Source organism: Alnus glutinosa, chromosome 14, assembly GCF_958979055.1.
Source record: "Alnus glutinosa chromosome 14, dhAlnGlut1.1, whole genome shotgun sequence".
Taxonomy (NCBI): Eukaryota; Viridiplantae; Streptophyta; class Magnoliopsida; order Fagales; family Betulaceae; genus Alnus; species Alnus glutinosa.
In genome coordinates this window covers 21,595,608-21,612,881 of record NC_084899.1, presented here as the reverse complement: position 1 = coordinate 21,612,881, position 17,274 = coordinate 21,595,608, and the positions used below count along the sequence as shown (strand labels likewise).

At 34.8% G+C, this 17,274-nt stretch overlaps 1 protein-coding gene across 1 annotated transcript; it reads left to right on the top strand.

Annotated features, from left to right (window-relative positions):
- LOC133857940 (uncharacterized) lies at nt 1–5,544 on the top strand. Its single transcript, XM_062293333.1, has 5 exons — nt 1–418; nt 1,065–2,324; nt 3,358–3,507; nt 3,597–3,777; nt 5,204–5,544. The coding sequence occupies exons 1-5, from the start codon at nt 167–169 to the stop codon at nt 5,383–5,385; spliced, it is 2,025 nt and encodes a 674-aa protein (XP_062149317.1). The 5' UTR covers nt 1–166; the 3' UTR covers nt 5,386–5,544.
- The last annotated feature ends 11,730 nt before the right edge of the window (nt 5,545–17,274 follow it).

Here is a 17,274-nt window from a genome sequence, read left to right as displayed (position 1 = left end):
CCAAGAGCCCAAGCCCTGAACACCATTGCCTCAGCAAAGCAGAAGCTCACCATCTCACTCTTTCTTCTTCTTTGACCCAATTCCCAGAGCTCCTTCGGTGCTCTCATAGCGGACCCTGTGTAGCTCAAGCTCACTCACACAGAGTCCGCAATCCGAACCCTCCCCAATGACCCATCTTCCAAGGCGGACTCACTATCCCCTTCTCATACTTCTCTTCCAAATTCTCTTCTCCGCAATCGCCTTCGGATCGGTTCTCCGCGAAGAAGGTGAAGAAGAGTTCTCGGAGGAGTTGCTGCTGAGACCCTTGCCTGATCGGAAAGTATTGGCGCATTTCCATTTCGAAAGCAGAGCTCCGCCTTCTCTCTCCGACTCCCATGGCCGCCACCACCACCTCTTCCCCAAAGCCATTGCTCAGCTGGTATGTTTTAGACCTCTGTTTGGTTTCTGAGAAAATTTTGGATTGTGGGATATAAGAAGAAACGCAAAGTAAATTTCTTGGATCTTGAAGTTTTGGGTCTTTTGCTTTTGGTTTGTAAAAGCCCAACTCAGTAACAAATTCAATAAAAGGAAAGGTATTTATTCTATATGAGAAGAATGGGTATCTGTGTTTATTGGGGTTTACCAAAGTGACAACAATCTGCCCTTGTATGTGTTGAATTAGATAAGAACCTTTGGATAGGTGGAAACGACTTAGTTTTAAGCTATGTGACTAAAGTCCTCCACTTAACTTCAAGCCTTATGTTATTCGATTCTATCTCCTAGGAAATGTGATCATGTGCTGTTTTGAAATTCAAGTTAATTGCAATGAGGAATGAGGTTGCATTCATAATTTGCTTGTCTTTGTTAAATTTATTTATATGAACATACACCCCTCCCCTACAGGCACCTTGGATTGGCAAGCCTGGACATGGCAACACTAATTACTCTCTTCCTTCTTCTTTTCTTATTTCTTTTCCCTGAATGGAATCAACAATATGACCGTTGTACATAACCTAAAATTAAGGTGAATCTTTTTTAATATTTTGAAATACTAATTAACTCATCAAATGCTATTGCTTGGACAGGTTCAGAAATTCCAAGTTAAGGAAATGGAATTATCTTTTACACAAGGTCGATGGAACTATGATCGGTGGGGTGGATTTGACCCCATCCCAAGCAGCAATGCAAAGCCTCCTGGAGTGGAGTTATGGGCTGTCTTCGATGTCCCCCAGTATCAGGTTGATGCTTCCTGGAAGAATCTAACGCATACTCTTTCAGGTCTCTTTTGTGCTTCAATCAACTTCCTAGAGTCTTCTACCACTTATTCTGCTCCTGAATGGAGCTTTCAACCATCTTCAGGCAGTCTGAGGTATGGCACATTGCCTCGTGAGGCTGTTTGCACCGAGAACCTAACTCCCTGGTTGAAGCTCCTTCCATGTCGTGACAAATCTGGGCTTTCCACCTTAATGCACAGACCTTCTATATATAGAGGATTTTATCATTCTCAGCGGTTGCGCTTGACCTCATCTCAATTTGATTCAGGCGTTTTGGAATCAGGAATTGTACTAGAACAAACACTTACAGTTGTTCTTCAGCCTAATAGTCAGAGCGCTAGTAAAACTTATTCCATTGAAACAAAATTACAACCAAGCTGGTCTTTGAGTTCGATTTTCGGAAGGAAAGTTACTGGAAGATGTGTTCTTGCCAAGTCTAGTAATGTTTACCTTCAACTTGAGAGAGGTCTGGTAACTGAATTGGAGAATCTACAGAAGGAAAATGTGATATCCAGGGCTGATAATATGGGCTCGGAAGGGTTAAGCAGTAACCCTGGCTTTGAGTTGTCTGTTAAGCCTGACAGGGTATTTAAAGAAGTGAATAGCTTGCATAGCAAGAGCTCATCTGTTCTTTGTGAATATTCAATTGTGAAGTACAGTGACTCTGAGCCATTTGATTTAGGCCTTACATGGAAGCTTCCTGTAGTTTGGTCATGTCAGCAAGCACCATTACATGCTAGTAGGTTCTTAATGGGTAGTGGGAATGAAAGAGGTGCTATAGCAATATCCTTAATATCCACAGAATTAAATGAGGGTTTCCTTGGTGCTAATACTGTTGAAGACAGGTGTGAGTTGCAAGTCGACATTTTCCAAGTTGTGCCTTGGTATATTAAGGTGTATTTTCATACTCTACAAGTTTTTGTTGATGGACAACCTCAGGGACTCACAGATGTTGTAGAGAAGATACATGTTTCACCTTCTGAAGACAAGGTATCGCCTGGGGTAATGGAGCTGGTTCTAAAATTTCCCTGTGGTGTTAAATCAGCCACTTTAACTTTAGAGTTTGATAAGGTATGAATTGCATGATCCGGCAATTTTTTTTTTTTTTCCCTCCAAATTGGGTCATTCTTTGATGAGCATTTTATTTTGGATATAATCTTTGGTGCTGTATGATTGAATCACATACAGCACCAAATAGAAAAAAAATAAAATAAATAAATAAAAAGGAAAAGAGTAATTTAAATGTTCTCTAGTATAACTCATGTACATCATTAACAATGTTCAAACATATCCGACTGTAAGTTTTAGTTTACTGTTTTAAATATTGGTGTAATAGCTACAATACACTCAAACTGAAATATCAACTCCTTGAATCTAAAACATAGAAAGCAAATGCAATTTAGTGTCCATGAAAAAGGGGGAGGACTCTATTTAAAGAAATTCAATCATTAAATTTAATAGGTGATATTTTTTACTCATATTCATTGCCATCTAAAACTAGTCTCTCACTTCATCTGTTAAATGACCAGACTTATCTTCCACAATTATTAAAGAGTTCTAAGTGAAATTTTTACGAAATGCTATAACTCAATTGGCATCCTTTGCTTAGCTCAATTATTGATTTTTCCATGAAGTCATTCTTTCCTCAATACCCAAACTAAACCAGCTCAACTAAGCCCCACTCCCAACTTTAGTACCTCTCAATTTTGCTTTGAGCCTAAATATCAGTATGGGGGAGTTCTTTAAATTATTAGGCATCCTAATCATTGCCAGTGCATCTTTATAGGATCTACCTAATTATTTTTCTTACTTTGAGATCTCTTTTAGATTGGGTTGTTGTAAATGTTCCTAATTTTGACTTAGAGAATCTGGTAGAATTTTATTTTTTTTGAGATTGTAGTACCCTTTTGGATTTTCAGCTCTCTTGTATACTTTTCGTATACTTTTTTTCAATAAAATTATTATTATACATCAAAAAAAGAAAAGAAAATGTTTCTTACTTTGATACTTCTCTAGGCCAAAAGTTGAATGTGCATTTGGTTTCTATATTATAAATTGTTGATATTCTTGTTACTACTTTATAATGTCTATAATGTCTCCATAGGGATTTTTGCACATCGATGAGTATCCTCCAGATGCTAATCAAGGGTTTGACATTCCATCGGCTGTAATAAGCTTTCCCAACTTCCATGCAAGCACACATTATCTTGAAGATAACTCTTTGACCAAGTCACCCATGTTGTCTAAATTTCAGGTATTATGTACTCCCCGTATGTCAATGGTAATAAATGTGCTTTGGATTTCCTTGACTCATCTGATCGACTGTCTGAATTTGTGGTGCAGGAAAAGAGTCCTGTTCTATCTTACACGGAAGTATTACTTGTACCCTTGACAACTCCTGATTTTAGCATGCCTTACAATGTCATCACAATTACCTGCACGATATTTGCATTATATTTTGGATCTTTGGTCAATGTGCTTCGAAGACGTGTTGGTGAGGAGGAAAGACTTTTAAAAGACAGAGGTAACTCTATCTCTTGATTTAGGTCATTTTGACTCATTCATGATAACACAAGTGTGTGGAACAATGAGTAAGCAACCATTTTTCATGGTTTTAGATCAGAGTGCTGGTCATAATAACAGTCATCATTTGTGTTGGTGAAAACCACCCAACTCCGTTTTGTTAGGTTAGATGCTATTATTGAAGAATTTTTACATTTAGATTAATTAGCACTATTATGTCAGAACTTCTACTTACCAAAAAGAAAAAACTATTATGTCAGAACTTCTGAGTTTGTGTGTGTATATTTATATCCCTGTGTGCTTGTCTTTGTTTGAGCTGGTCATAGTAATAATCATAGCAACAGTCGCCAATGAACTCAACTCAATTTTTCATTGAAGCCTTAATCTCAACAAACAGCAGTAAGCCAACAAAAAAAAAAAGGTATATGAGGACCTCCAAGAGTATACACTAACAAATCAACATAATCCAAAAGAGAAGATGGAAGACTGCCCAAGATTGTCATCCATTAGTACACTACTCAAGAATAAATCTTTCATTACCTTAAGAAAAAAAAAAAAAAAAAAAAATCTTTCAGCATATTCAAAGGAAGCTCCGCTCCATTATAAGTCCCACTAATGTTGGCAAAGACAAGAAGAAAAATTCAAAAGATAGAAAAAAAAAAATACCCTCAGTTGAATTTGAGCAGTCCAGTCATCAATAAATTGTCCAAAACCACATGATTAATGTTGGGAGCAATCAGATGCTACCTCCACCATTGTCAAGCATGTTAAATAACATTAATATAGCAAGAAATGTTTGTCTTTTCCTTCAGTCCCTCCATCAATTATTTGAAGAACTTTATGCAATGAAATGTTGTGTGGTATTTTCTTTTCTGTACAAGTTAATAAAGAATAAGTATTCTGAAGATTCATTTTCTTTGATTAAGTATTTATTTAAGTCAACCTTCGATTTTCCATAAATGCAACCATGTATTTTGTTAATGTGCAAAGTTGAATTAATCAAGCTTCCGTCTAAAGGTAGAAAAAAAAATTAGCCTAATAATTGTTTATCCTCTCAAAAAAATATGAAATTCCAAAGTGTTGCCAAATACAACTTTGCACATTAAAAAAAAAGAAGGAAAGAAAGAAGAAGAAGAAGAAGAAAAGCTAACCTAAAAATGATATGTGGTAACCTTGAAAATTCTACTTTTCTTTTTCGCTCTGGGTATGATTGAAGCCATGTATCTTGAGCTAGTCATCATTGTTATTATTACTAAAGGAAGATGTAAATCACCATTGTCATTTATTCTACAACGTAACTGGCTCGTTGCATCCCAGCTTCTAACGTTTGCTTTTCATTGTAAATCACCATTGTCATTTATTCTACAACGTAAGTGGCTTGTTGCATCCCAGCTTCTAATGTTTGCTTTTCATTATTTTGCTTGCAGCTGCCAGAAAAGCCGGTCGGCTTCCTCAGCTGCTATCGAAGTTGTCTGCCAAGCTGAGGGGAAAAGAATGGGAATCTCCCCAGTCAGCCTCACCTTCATCATCTTCCAGAAGTTCAAAACTTATACTTAAAGTGGTAATAGTGGCTGGGATAGCCATTGTTTGGCAATTCTATTCCAAATGACGCCATTAGTTAGCCAACCGGAAACTTAAATGTACAATTACCTGCCTCTGAGTTTAATGTACAATACAGGCCTCTCAATTCCAAAACTAACACCCCATTTTATGAGTAGGGTACACACATTATTAAAAATCTTCTTGAATGAATTTGTTTATATCGAAATTTGGGCCATCTTGTTCATTTATTTAGATATCAATTATCATCATTTTTTTTTTATTTTCCTTTTCTGGGTAATCAATGATTCGACCATTTAAGTTGGAAACAAGATTCTATCCCAGGCCACTGCTTACCCTGCATTTTTATTTTTCCAGCATTCTTATTTGCATTGTTGTGTCACATATAAAATGAAGTTATGATATGGAGAATTTTCGTTCTTGTTTTTTCGGATGAATGAGTATTTTTGTTTGAGCAGAAAGCAGCCCCCCTCCACAACACTACAAGAAACAACAGGGCACAAGCTATGAAACTAAAGATCCAATTAAACTAAGGCTCAGATTACTTTTAAACCCCAAAAGTTTACAATTCTGTCATGTGGGAGTCTCAAGAAATTCACTGCCCAGCTGCTTGGTATTCCTCTTCCTCCAGACCCAATAAGTTTGAGCTCCTCTAGCAAGTTCTGCAACAAAAGATGGTTTTTGCCTTTACATCTGGCCATCATCCAAATCATTTCACTCTGCCAATTCATAACCTGTTTGTTATATTTGCAGAGCTGCAACAGGGGACAAATTCTCTTGAAATAGCAAAAATATAGTATGAGTGGTCTTCGAGACTTCTCCAATTCCACAAAATATACACTTTTTTTCTTTTTAGCCACAAAATATTGTCAATGAAGATGACGTTAAATAGAGGGGGACCAAAGAGAGAAATCGTTTGCTCTTCCTTCGGTTACTTGGATGCACGAATGCTCTTTGCTCTCTTAAATTGTAAATTAAATGTGTAAAGCTTTTATTGATGTAGCTTAACTGTAGCTTTCTACAGTGTATATAAATTGCAATAAAAGAATTCTGATTTGGTGTATTGAGCCAAACATTTTAACCATATCTTTCATGGTACTAGAGCCTTTGGCTAACGCCCCAAGGGTGTAAAGGCGGATATTATATTTTTATAGTTGCAACCTTCCCGTCTTAAGTGGTTATTTGAAGATATAACCATTTTTAAATTTGAGCATTTTAAGCCTATTTTTGAGTGTCGGCATTCATTTGACCTCTTTTTTGAGCTTATTTGAGATGTTTTTTGAGATTTTTTTTTTTGGGCGAATATATGGTGTCATTCAGTATGGCTATTCATATGAAATGATGTCATTTTATATATATATATATATATATCCTTTTTAGTCTCAAGGACATTTCCCACCAAAGCAGCATTCACCCAACTCTTGCAAACCTATGAGCCGAGCAGTAATTCATAGCAGAAACAGAACTCTGGTAATTTTTCCACCACTCACAGACCCAGTCAAATCTGTGGGAAGAATAGCCATCAGGCTCTAGCTAGACTGCTACCCTCAAATGGATTATTTAAGTGTTTGTCAATCAAGCTCATCTTCATCGATGTCTTCTCCTGTTTTGTTTGACTTTATTCTCTGCAAAACAAATCATTGGTGTTTGCATCACTTGTCAAATTCAAGTGTACGCCCAAATATCTCATTTCCTGCAAAATAAAACAATTCTCATCAGTTCTCTCAATTTCTTGCATCAAATGGTATCATTCATAGAAAATCCTTCTAGGTTACAGTTCAGGTCACAAGGGCTACAGATATTTTGATCCACAAACTTCTAAAGTAGTCTTTTTCTCACAATAGTGTTGTCTTTGATTAAACTACTTTTCCAGCCAAGTATGCAACACTAGCTATTTTCCACTTTCCCAAGTACCACCTTACAAGTTGCAAATCAGCCTCACATTGAACCATTTGTTCTTCAAATGTAAATCCTTTATTGATAATTACAAACTTTAAAATACTAAATATCCTCTTGAATTTTATTTTTTATTTTTTGAAAAAAAATAAAATAATAGAGATGATCATATAACGGTGGATTGGCACTCTCAAGTGAGTATGGTGGAACGGTAGTAGAATAAAAGTGTTGTTTTTAGCACTCCTCTTAAATGTTTTAAAGGAAATGTTTTTGCCCAACTGATTTTAAATTGATTAGGGAATATTACTTATTGAGCTGTTTGGTTCATCCATTTTTATTTTAGTTTTTTAGGTTGGGATGAAACATATATATAGTAAGAGGCCGGAAATCGGCTGGGGATCACGCCTCATGAAGTGGAAGTCATTAATTCGAATCCCTCTCTCCCTTTTTGTGTGGACATGTAAAAAAATAAAAAAAGTTAGATGGGAAAATAGACTGACATGACATGTTTGAAATTTAATTAGTTTCAATACGTGCCCTAAGGGCACAAAAGAGAAAGAAAATTTTTGTGAACTCGTTTATGATGTTATGTTTAAGACTATTACGTTTCTGCATTTATGATTAATAAAGACATTTAAACTTGTGCATTTAATGTTTTAGTTAATGTTATGTGTATCCTTTTAGCTAGATTAACAAACCTAACCCTAACCTTAATGGTTGAGAATTATACAAAAATAGTAATAATAATAATTAAAAAAAAAAAAAACACTTACGAAAATGCCTATAGCTGTAAATGAACATAGTTGCTTGCAAACAGGTTCGAGCTCGACCCAATCACAGGATCGTATAACTTCATTTTATTATTTTTAACTTTGTAATGAAAACATGATAATTACTTTAAAAGATAAAAATAAATTTTATTTATAACATAATATATATAACTTGAATTATTAGAATCATGAGTCTGGATATAATTATATATGTATTTGTGTGAGTGTGAGTGTGTGTAATGAATGTATACATACTATAAGATAACATATAAACTCGAGATCGATTTGATTGTTTAAGATTTGATTTAATCTCTCTAATTACTCAAATTATAAATCGTCACCATATTTAATAACTAATAATTAGTATGAATTTACAAAAATAAAATAAAATAAAACAATCACAACGTTTACTTTAATATAGAATAAATAAGTTAATTGAGAAAGTTCGAGTTCATTAAAAAAAAACAGATGAACAAATTATTAAGCTTATCATAAACTCAATCTCCACTCGTATTCTAAGACAAAAAAAAAAAAAAAAAAATCAATCAACTAACTCAAAAAATTCAGTACTCAGCCCAACCCAATTACAACCATGGAAATACACTAACAAACATAATCATAGATTCTGGTGCAAGACTAATGATCATTATCACAGTCGTTTAAAAAGTATGATTTGGTGGTAAAGGATTTTCTTAAATGTGTGGCAAAGAAAATCCCCATCAAAGAAAGAGCTGCTAATATATATAAGAATTGGCCATGGGACATGGGTTTGTGTGTTGTCTGGGCCAACCATAAATGAGTTAGATAGATTGTCCAATCAACAAAGCTATCAAAAAACCCCACCGTGACGACTCCCTCGATCTCTATCCTATTATATATAGAATAATGATAGTTGTACACCAAGTGTACAACAAATGTACAACACCCCTTCACAAGGGGTGGTCCCCACACACTGTAGGGCCCACCCCTTATGAAGGGGTGTTGTGCATTTGTTGTACACTTGGTGTACAACTATCACTCCCCTTATATATATCTCCTAATTTTCCGTCCATCGTAATAGAGTGCATGAAATGGTCTTACGACAGCAGAGAAAACGAAAGGCCTACATGACTGTCAGTCTATATATCAGAAGCTAGCCAATGGCGTCTCAGATTTTATTTATTATCCATTTAATTTTGTTTCTTCACTCTCTTTTTTACAGCATCAAGTCATATTCTGTGTTTCCGGCGACAGAATTTTTTTTTCTTTTTATTTTGGAATTATTATTATTATTGTGGATTAGTGGATATCCTTATCATTGGTGCAAGCTGGTAAATATGAAAGTGAAAGTTTAGAGATCGATGGGGAGATGTCAGGGGTTGGAAAAGGCGTCGGAAGGGGTGTCAGATATTTAAGGAGGGTGGCAAATTTGATTGCTTGGCAGTTGGGAGTTGGGAGAAGAGGTAGTTCAACGTCTTCAGCCATGCAGAAGCAGATCAGTAGGGTTACAGTCGATAGTACCTGAGCCTACAGTCTAGATTGCACAGAAAGAAATAAAAAAACAAATGATGCTACTTGCTAGACTTTTTATCCCTGCCTGGTAGTGGTGGGGTAAATTCAACAGTCATTTAAAAGAAGAAGAGTTACGAAGGAAAGGAAATCAAAAGAAACAGCGTCGAAATTAGAATCAGAAAGAGATGAGTTTGTAAATGACCCCAGAGGAATCAATGAACACCCGGTCGTTTATATTTTGGGTAAAAGTTAATAAATAGTTATCAAAATAGAGAAAAAGACAGCAGCATGATCTTTGCGAGACCCTTTAACTTTATCTAAACTTCTAATAAAAGAGATTTGGACGGGAGCATGATCCTCTAAAGACTCTTCAACTTTAGGAACGAGCGGGTTCATGATCATCACAAAACTCTTCAACCCTACTCGAACCCTCAAAAACTGTCACACATGCATTCAGGGGTTGAGGAAGTATAGGCACAACTAAAATCAAAATAAAATATGTTGTATTAATGAGTAACACACTCCAAGAACAAAAATCTTCTTCACGTGATAATACAATAAGAACCAGGGAGACAATAACCCACAAATAACAACTTCAGCTCTTTTTTGGAGGCAATCGAATAGCTTGGCAGATAAGACGTACTTATCATGTGACATCATATACATCGTTAGATATAATAATATTAAATTCTATCTATAACAATGACTAATCTAAGGGTGTATTGGCATGACACGTCAGCATATATAATGAAACAAATAGTAGTGTAGTAGATAACATTACTTTTTTCTAAATTACATTGAAAAATAGGGATAAAGAAATATCAACTGAGTGTACGAAGATGGAGAGGCAGTGGAATACGAATGGGGATCCGCAACAACTAATTTCCCATCAATTATTGTGAGAGAGCTCATGTGTTAGATTTATTTAAAATTAATTATTTTGGGTATTTCAAATAATTACAATATCCATTTTATATCTAAAAGTTTTATGTGCATTTAATTGAAAGATTAACGTATTTCAATTCAATCCAACATTTTAGAAGAAATTAAAAAAACCAAAATTTTGAAGTGTAGGAAAAAAGTTTTGTCCCATGTTGGCTAGATATGTCAACTAGTTTATAAAATTACAAGGAATCATTATCACTTAACAATAAATTTAGTGATAGAGAAAAGAGCTAGTCGCCCGCATCACACTGAACTCAAAATATGAGCTCTAGACGCTATGATGCGTACTTTGCACGTAGGAGGATGAGTAATTGAGAAGTTTAAATTTATTTTGTAAATTAGAAAGTTGACTAATACTATTTTCGGTCAACCAACCCTTAATCCGATGTTGATGCATCATGGCTCCATGAAAAAATCTGAGAGCCCCGATAGAAGGCTCGAGAGAAGCTCATTCGACCGAGAATAGCAATTTTAAGTGCGAAATTAAAGAAAATTTGATTGTTTTATTGCCCCTTAGAGAGTGGCCACAGGCGTTCGATGGAAGGGTTTAATAAACTAATTAAGGTGTGAATTAAACTGGAATTGATGGTTATGATTCTAAAAATAATAATTTTTAGGGTTAAAGTCAGTAGTCAATTTATGCCAAGTTGGCGAAATTGGTTGGTTTGAATGAGAATCCGGTGGAATGGGGTAGGGGAGTAAGGAGGGCCCCAGATAGGCGTGTCAGCGAGAGTGGTTGGTGGGAAGTAGACCCAAAAACCCCTCCCCACGTATCAGGTCACATCAAAACAATGGCCAATGGGGCCTTTTTGGATCCACCCATTTTCTCTTTCCCCAAACCTGACGCTTTTCTCCTTGGAAAGTAAGTCACCCTCGTATCTAAACAAGGGGCCAATGTGAGGAGAGATTGGACATATTTTTCTACTTTCAGAACCAGTGGGACCCTTTCAAGTCTCTCTCTTTTTTCTTTTTTTTCTCCCGTCACCCACGTTTGACTCTCTGCCCACTCCTCTGTGGGTAAAAATCTGTCACGCACACAGGAATTTTATTTTATTTTATTTATTTTCTTCTTCGGCGCAGATCCCTAGAAGCATATGAGATTGCCCTAAAGTTCTGTGCATTTTTTGGATTTTGTTTTGCTCAAAAGAGTTGTTTGGATTGAAGGGGTTCAGCCAGTTGCATAATTAGCCCACTTGGAGGATTTGGGACTTGGCTTGAGCCGGCTAGCCAAGCACCCAACTCCTCTCTCTCTCTCTCTATATATATATATATATAATTTAATGTGTATTTATCCATTCTATATATTGTATAAAATATTAAAATGGGTGTTACGATTTCTATTCAGAAAATGCCCTGCTTTTCAAAGTTTTATTTTCAAAAGTGATCTTCAAATGATGTGTCATCATCTTATGAAATGATGACATATTTTTTAAAATGATAGATCACATGAGATTGTGACACATCATTTGATGACCAAATTTTAGAAAAAAAAAAAAAAAATTTTAAGATATGTAGCACTTCTCTTTCTATTCTACATGTCTCAAATTAAAATGAATGCTTTTTTACATGTCATAGATTTTCAAATACCAAAGAAAGAGCTGAGCATCCATGAATATACATATATATATATATATATATATATATATATATATATATATATATATATATATATATGTTGGGATAGTTTCAATAGTGAATAGATCAACTCCTACAAAAGAAAAGAAGACTGGGCAAAAAAGCTTGTTGGAATGGACCAGCAAGAGATAGCTTTAATTTTTAAGTCAATTATCACTTTAGAGATGAAAAATGACAAATTCACAAGAGAGCAATTGCTTAGAGAGTTAGAAGGAGTCGACCCCTATACATTTAACCTAGCGCGATTTATATAGCAACTAGGCGTTGAATGCTGCGTTAAGAGTTAATCCTCGTATCCTCCAAATTCTGGAATTTGAGGTTATAGCGCTGGCATGATTGAGCGATACGTGTATGTCAGAGAAGCGAACTCCATATCCTTAAATCATGGATAAGATGTGTGTCTAAGCGTGGCTCAAATTGATGTGATCTCCGTATTTCCCAAATTTTGTAATTCAGGGCATGATGTGAAAATAACTTTGACTTTCGGGCGCTGCAAGCTAACGACATATTTTCAGAATTTGTGGAGAGCGAGTGGTGCTCAATGGTGGGATTTGATTAGTTGTAGAAGTAGCCAGTCGGGCCTAAGCTATTGGCCCAATTCCCAACCATATATAATATTAATTAGGCTTATACGGTTGGGTGAATTGTCGCATCTTTTCTGGCTTACTTGGTTTAAGAATAAATTATCGATACATTAGGGAGAAATTAAAGAATGAGCAGTTCAACCCTTTGATTTTATCGTTGTTCTATTCCTGTAACACACAATTAAAGTGTAATCAAAATAAATAAATAATAATATTTATATTTATTTATCTCTTCTTATCTAAAGTGTTATCTAAATAAATAATAATAATAATACTTGAAAAACTGTGAAAGCGTGAGCGTAGTCACACGCGCTCCTCATAAAGCGAGCAGGTAGCCGCAGGCCGTAGCATCTCTCGTGGCCCAAGAAGAGTTGCAACCAGTTCCTTTCACTGGGCCCATTTGTCCGGGTAGGGTGAATCCTAGGGAGCGTGGGGCCCATATATAGGCTCCACCAATTGAAAGTGCTTTCTCCGTAGGCCCCTCTTCGGTCTACATTTTGTGCTGGATTCGGCGGTGAGCCCAGCCCTGGCCCAACCCGTGGAATTGCAGCGTCTTCTATCTTATAGCTTCAAGTCAGTAATTTTACATGTACATTAAATGCCTATCAAAAAAAAGACGTCGTTTTTAAAATTACCATTGACCATATGATTGATCAAATAGTAATTTTAAAATATACTACATTTTTTTATGGACACTTACTGTACATATAAAATTACTCATCGTTGACCAACGAGTCCACGACCCAAAAAAAAATAAATATACAAATAATAATAATAATAAATAATTTTATAAATAATTTTTTTGTCCTAGAACTATACCACCCATTAGATCGGTCATTTTTAAAAATAAATAAATAATATCTAATGGTTGGTTGGATTGCTACATCAATATTATATTATCGTTGTGGGATATTTGCATTACTAAAAACAAACTCATTTTTTTTTCTTGGTAAACCACTACAAGTCAAGCATTTAGTTTTACTTCATTCTTTCTTACGATGAAGTATCCGAGTCTTCATCCTGACTAGCTCTCGTTGTATTGGACCCCAATCATGATTTTTTTACCCGCATAAAGAGGGGCCCTTCTCTTTTTGGCCGGTTGTGGGTGAGGAAGGATTCGAACGTCCGATACTGTAGGTCATAGCCACGTGCTCTAATCCTCTGGCCTCGAGGTCCCGCCACGTCTCCACTTGATCTGTGATTATGTCAGAGATATATCCCAGGACCTATTCCTTATTTGGCTTATTATAGACTTGGGTCAGAGATGCAAACTACAACACCCTATGGGACTGGTTCTTCAGAAAGTGTTTTTTTCATGATGGTTACCCTTTTCCATATTTCCATAGAAATTACTTTTGAGTGGAACAGTATGAAAAAGTTGTGATGCTCAATTGTGGTGGAAAATAAGGAAGGACTTTACTATTGGAAGTCATTTTTTGTCTCCCCCTTTTAACGTCACTTATTTTTCATAGGATCTCTCTAGACAGGATTGCCGTCATCTCACGAGAAATGCTAAAAAACATCCTTTCATCCCCCCTTCATGCCCCCCTTTTCATTAAACAAATTGATTTTAATGAAAAAGTAGTATCTGATGTGACATCAGAGACTACTTTTTCATTAAAACCAATTTATTTAATGAAAAGGGAGGATGAGAGGGGGATGAGGGGTGCATGTGTAGCACCCCTCTCATCTCACATCTTTTTCTGCCCCGTCATTATTTTTTGATGGATCATTTTAATCTAGACCATAAAATAATTCTTAATACCTAAAAAAAAAAAAAAAAAAAAAAAAAACCCTGTTAAATTCAACAAGCTCTGAACGTGTTACAAAATCAATAAAAATTTTAATTTTTTTTTTTTAAAAAAAATAGAGCACTAAACTAAACTTTAGCATAATCATATTATCCTGAATCAATTTAGGTCCTCACATTAACGAATCCTTAAAGATTTTTATATTAGCACTGAGGTGTTTATTAGAATGAAATGTGTGTCTCAAATATGGAGTTCACATGGTATAATTGTTAGAGAATAAACCCTTGGAACAGGCTGCTACGAAACATTGAGATGTGTTTGTCTGAGAATAATAATTAACAAGTCTATTATGAACCTTCATTGGAAAAGGAGTTGAAAAATTACTCTGTTTATGACATTAATATTGAGATTAATACAAAACACAAGATTTTATTCTTCCCAAATAGATTTTGTGCCGTATAATATGCGTGTACTACAAAAAAAAAATATTATAAAAACCACCAGGTTTTATGTTTTTTTGGTGGGCAACACTCTAATTTATTGTCTAATAATATTAAAACCATTTCACCAAGTTTTTTAATGTCCAACATATAATATGAAAAAAAACAAAAAAAAAAAATGTCAGAAAATTCACCGACAGGTTGGAGGCGGTTCACATGTTTTGGTCCCATGTCATTTTGTATTCGCATTTTAGAACTATATAAGCGGGGCGGTTAGTAAAAATCACTAATTGGGTATGTGCACCCTTATATATAATGTGGAAATTGGAATCAAGATATGAATTTCATCTTAAACACTAAAGCTTTTTTTAATAATAATAATAAAAAAAATAATTTCAAAATCATTTAATATAGGCTCTAAAAAAAGACACAAAGAAAGCTCAAAACGCTCAAATAGGTTCAAAAGGCCTATCACCTTATACGTGGTTAGCTGTGCGATTTTGCCTCCAGTTAGTAATCCCATGTCTAAGTGGGCGAATGCGGTTACATAAAAGTGATAACCGCATAATGCAGTTGTGGTTATAGACAATAACCGCATCTGCATCCGTATGTACATCCCTAACTCGCATGTCGGATTAAAAAGATTAAAAACTTATCCAATCACTTAATTAAACAGGTAAGACTTCTCAATCTTAACCTGCTAATTTCGTATTGCGTTCATATTCGATTTGCGGGTCATGTCAAAATTTGCTAGCCCTTATGCTGCATGCCATGTTTGGATTGCGTCGAGGCATAAGTATATGATTGTATGTATAGGTTACCTCTAACCCGACCCATTAATTAAACGAGCCAATCTCCTTAACCCTAATAAACTAATTTCTTGTTGAATTCATGCTAAGTTCGCAAGTTGCATTAAAAATTGATAGCTTTGTGTTTTGGTAAATGGACATATTCAAATGATAAGGAGATTATTGAGTGTTATAGTATAAAGACAAGAAATTTAAGTCAAAGAAATGATCATTGATTATATGGGGTATGCTAATAAAAATGGCATGGCAGGAAGTTCAAATGCCTTAAAATACTAATAGTGTTGTAAAGGGTACTACAACTTTCACTACCAGTCTACCAGTCATATACAAACTTATTAAATAAGCAACCAAAAAAAAAAAATGTGAGTTATCAATTTAATTAATTAGTAGTTGATGTGTCAACCATAAGCTTTAAATCATTTTACTAATTACGGATTAATCATTTCAGTCAAAAAAGAACTTCTAGTAGAAGCCTGAATTTATGAAGGGTGCTACTAATAAAATACTAATTGAGAGAGAAAGAGAGATGTTTGATATATATATATATATATACGTTTCCATACAATTCCCCATTATTCTACAATCATATAATAATACCTAGATGACTTGGTAAAATATTTTAAGTTATAAAGTAATAAATAAATAAATCATTATATAGAGGATGATGACGGTAGTGGATTCTGAGGCCTGCAATTGGGTTCATTTTCATTGCAATTGGGTTATCATATAAGAACAAAAATGATCGGATCTCGGGTTGTTCCCGGGCAGGGGAGCAAAAAAAATTGAACCCAATTCCAAGGATAAAAAGGAAGACAAAATTATTATTACTTAAAATAAGCCAAATTCAGAATATTGACACAAACCAGACAAAAAAAAAAAATGCATTAATTATTCACAAGTGGTGCCTTATATAATTACCCCAAAAAAGTGGTTCATTATTTAGTGTTTTAATCTTTGAATTCATAGCAAGTGCGTGGATAAAAAATAAAAAGAATTAACCTAGGATCCGGTGCGACAACCAATGAGCCATGTTTAGCCACTTGTGTCCTACCACAATTTCAAATTGTATAATCAAAATTGTTAATAAATTCTTAAATAAAATGATGAGGGCTAGGGATTATCTTATTTAATGTTATTGTATTTAATGATATAGATAATGTTTCGTTAAAATTTAATTTTATTGTATTTAACAATATAGATAACACCCAATAATGAAAGAGATGGTTTTGAATGGCACTTGATTGATTGGAGATGACGAACACCAATAAAGGCTACTAATCAAAAACGTCACCATTCAATGTGATCAAATTATAGCTTGATTGTTAGGATGAATTACTCAACTCAAAAGACAAAAGAGTTTGCAAACAATTTCAAGTTGAGCTTTCAATTGTGTTTAGGATTTGTTTGACGGAATAAGATTCGATCTTCTCAATTTTAATTGAAATTGAAGGTATTTATGTTAGGATAAGGATTTAAAATTTGTGCATTTAACGATGTATATAAAGTCAATACATGTGTTTTTTTTTTTTTTTTTTTTCCAAGTGTACTCCAGCTAAATAAACAATTTTGGCATATCCGCTATGCATCCGTCTATCTACTTCTGTGTTGTGTTGTTCA

What these genes read in the sequence shown, in the direction of transcription:
- LOC133857940 (XM_062293333.1), top strand. Translation starts at nt 167, where the DNA reads ATGACCCATCTTCCAAGGCGGACTCACTATCCCCTTCTCATACTTCTC. An exon ending in CCAAAGCCATTGCTCAGCTG is followed by an intron (nt 419 to 1,064) that starts GTATGTTTTAGA and finishes TTGCTTGGACAG; the next exon opens with GTTCAGAAATTCCAAGTTAA. An exon ending in TAACTTTAGAGTTTGATAAG is followed by an intron (nt 2,325 to 3,357) that starts GTATGAATTGCA and finishes ATGTCTCCATAG; the next exon opens with GGATTTTTGCACATCGATGA.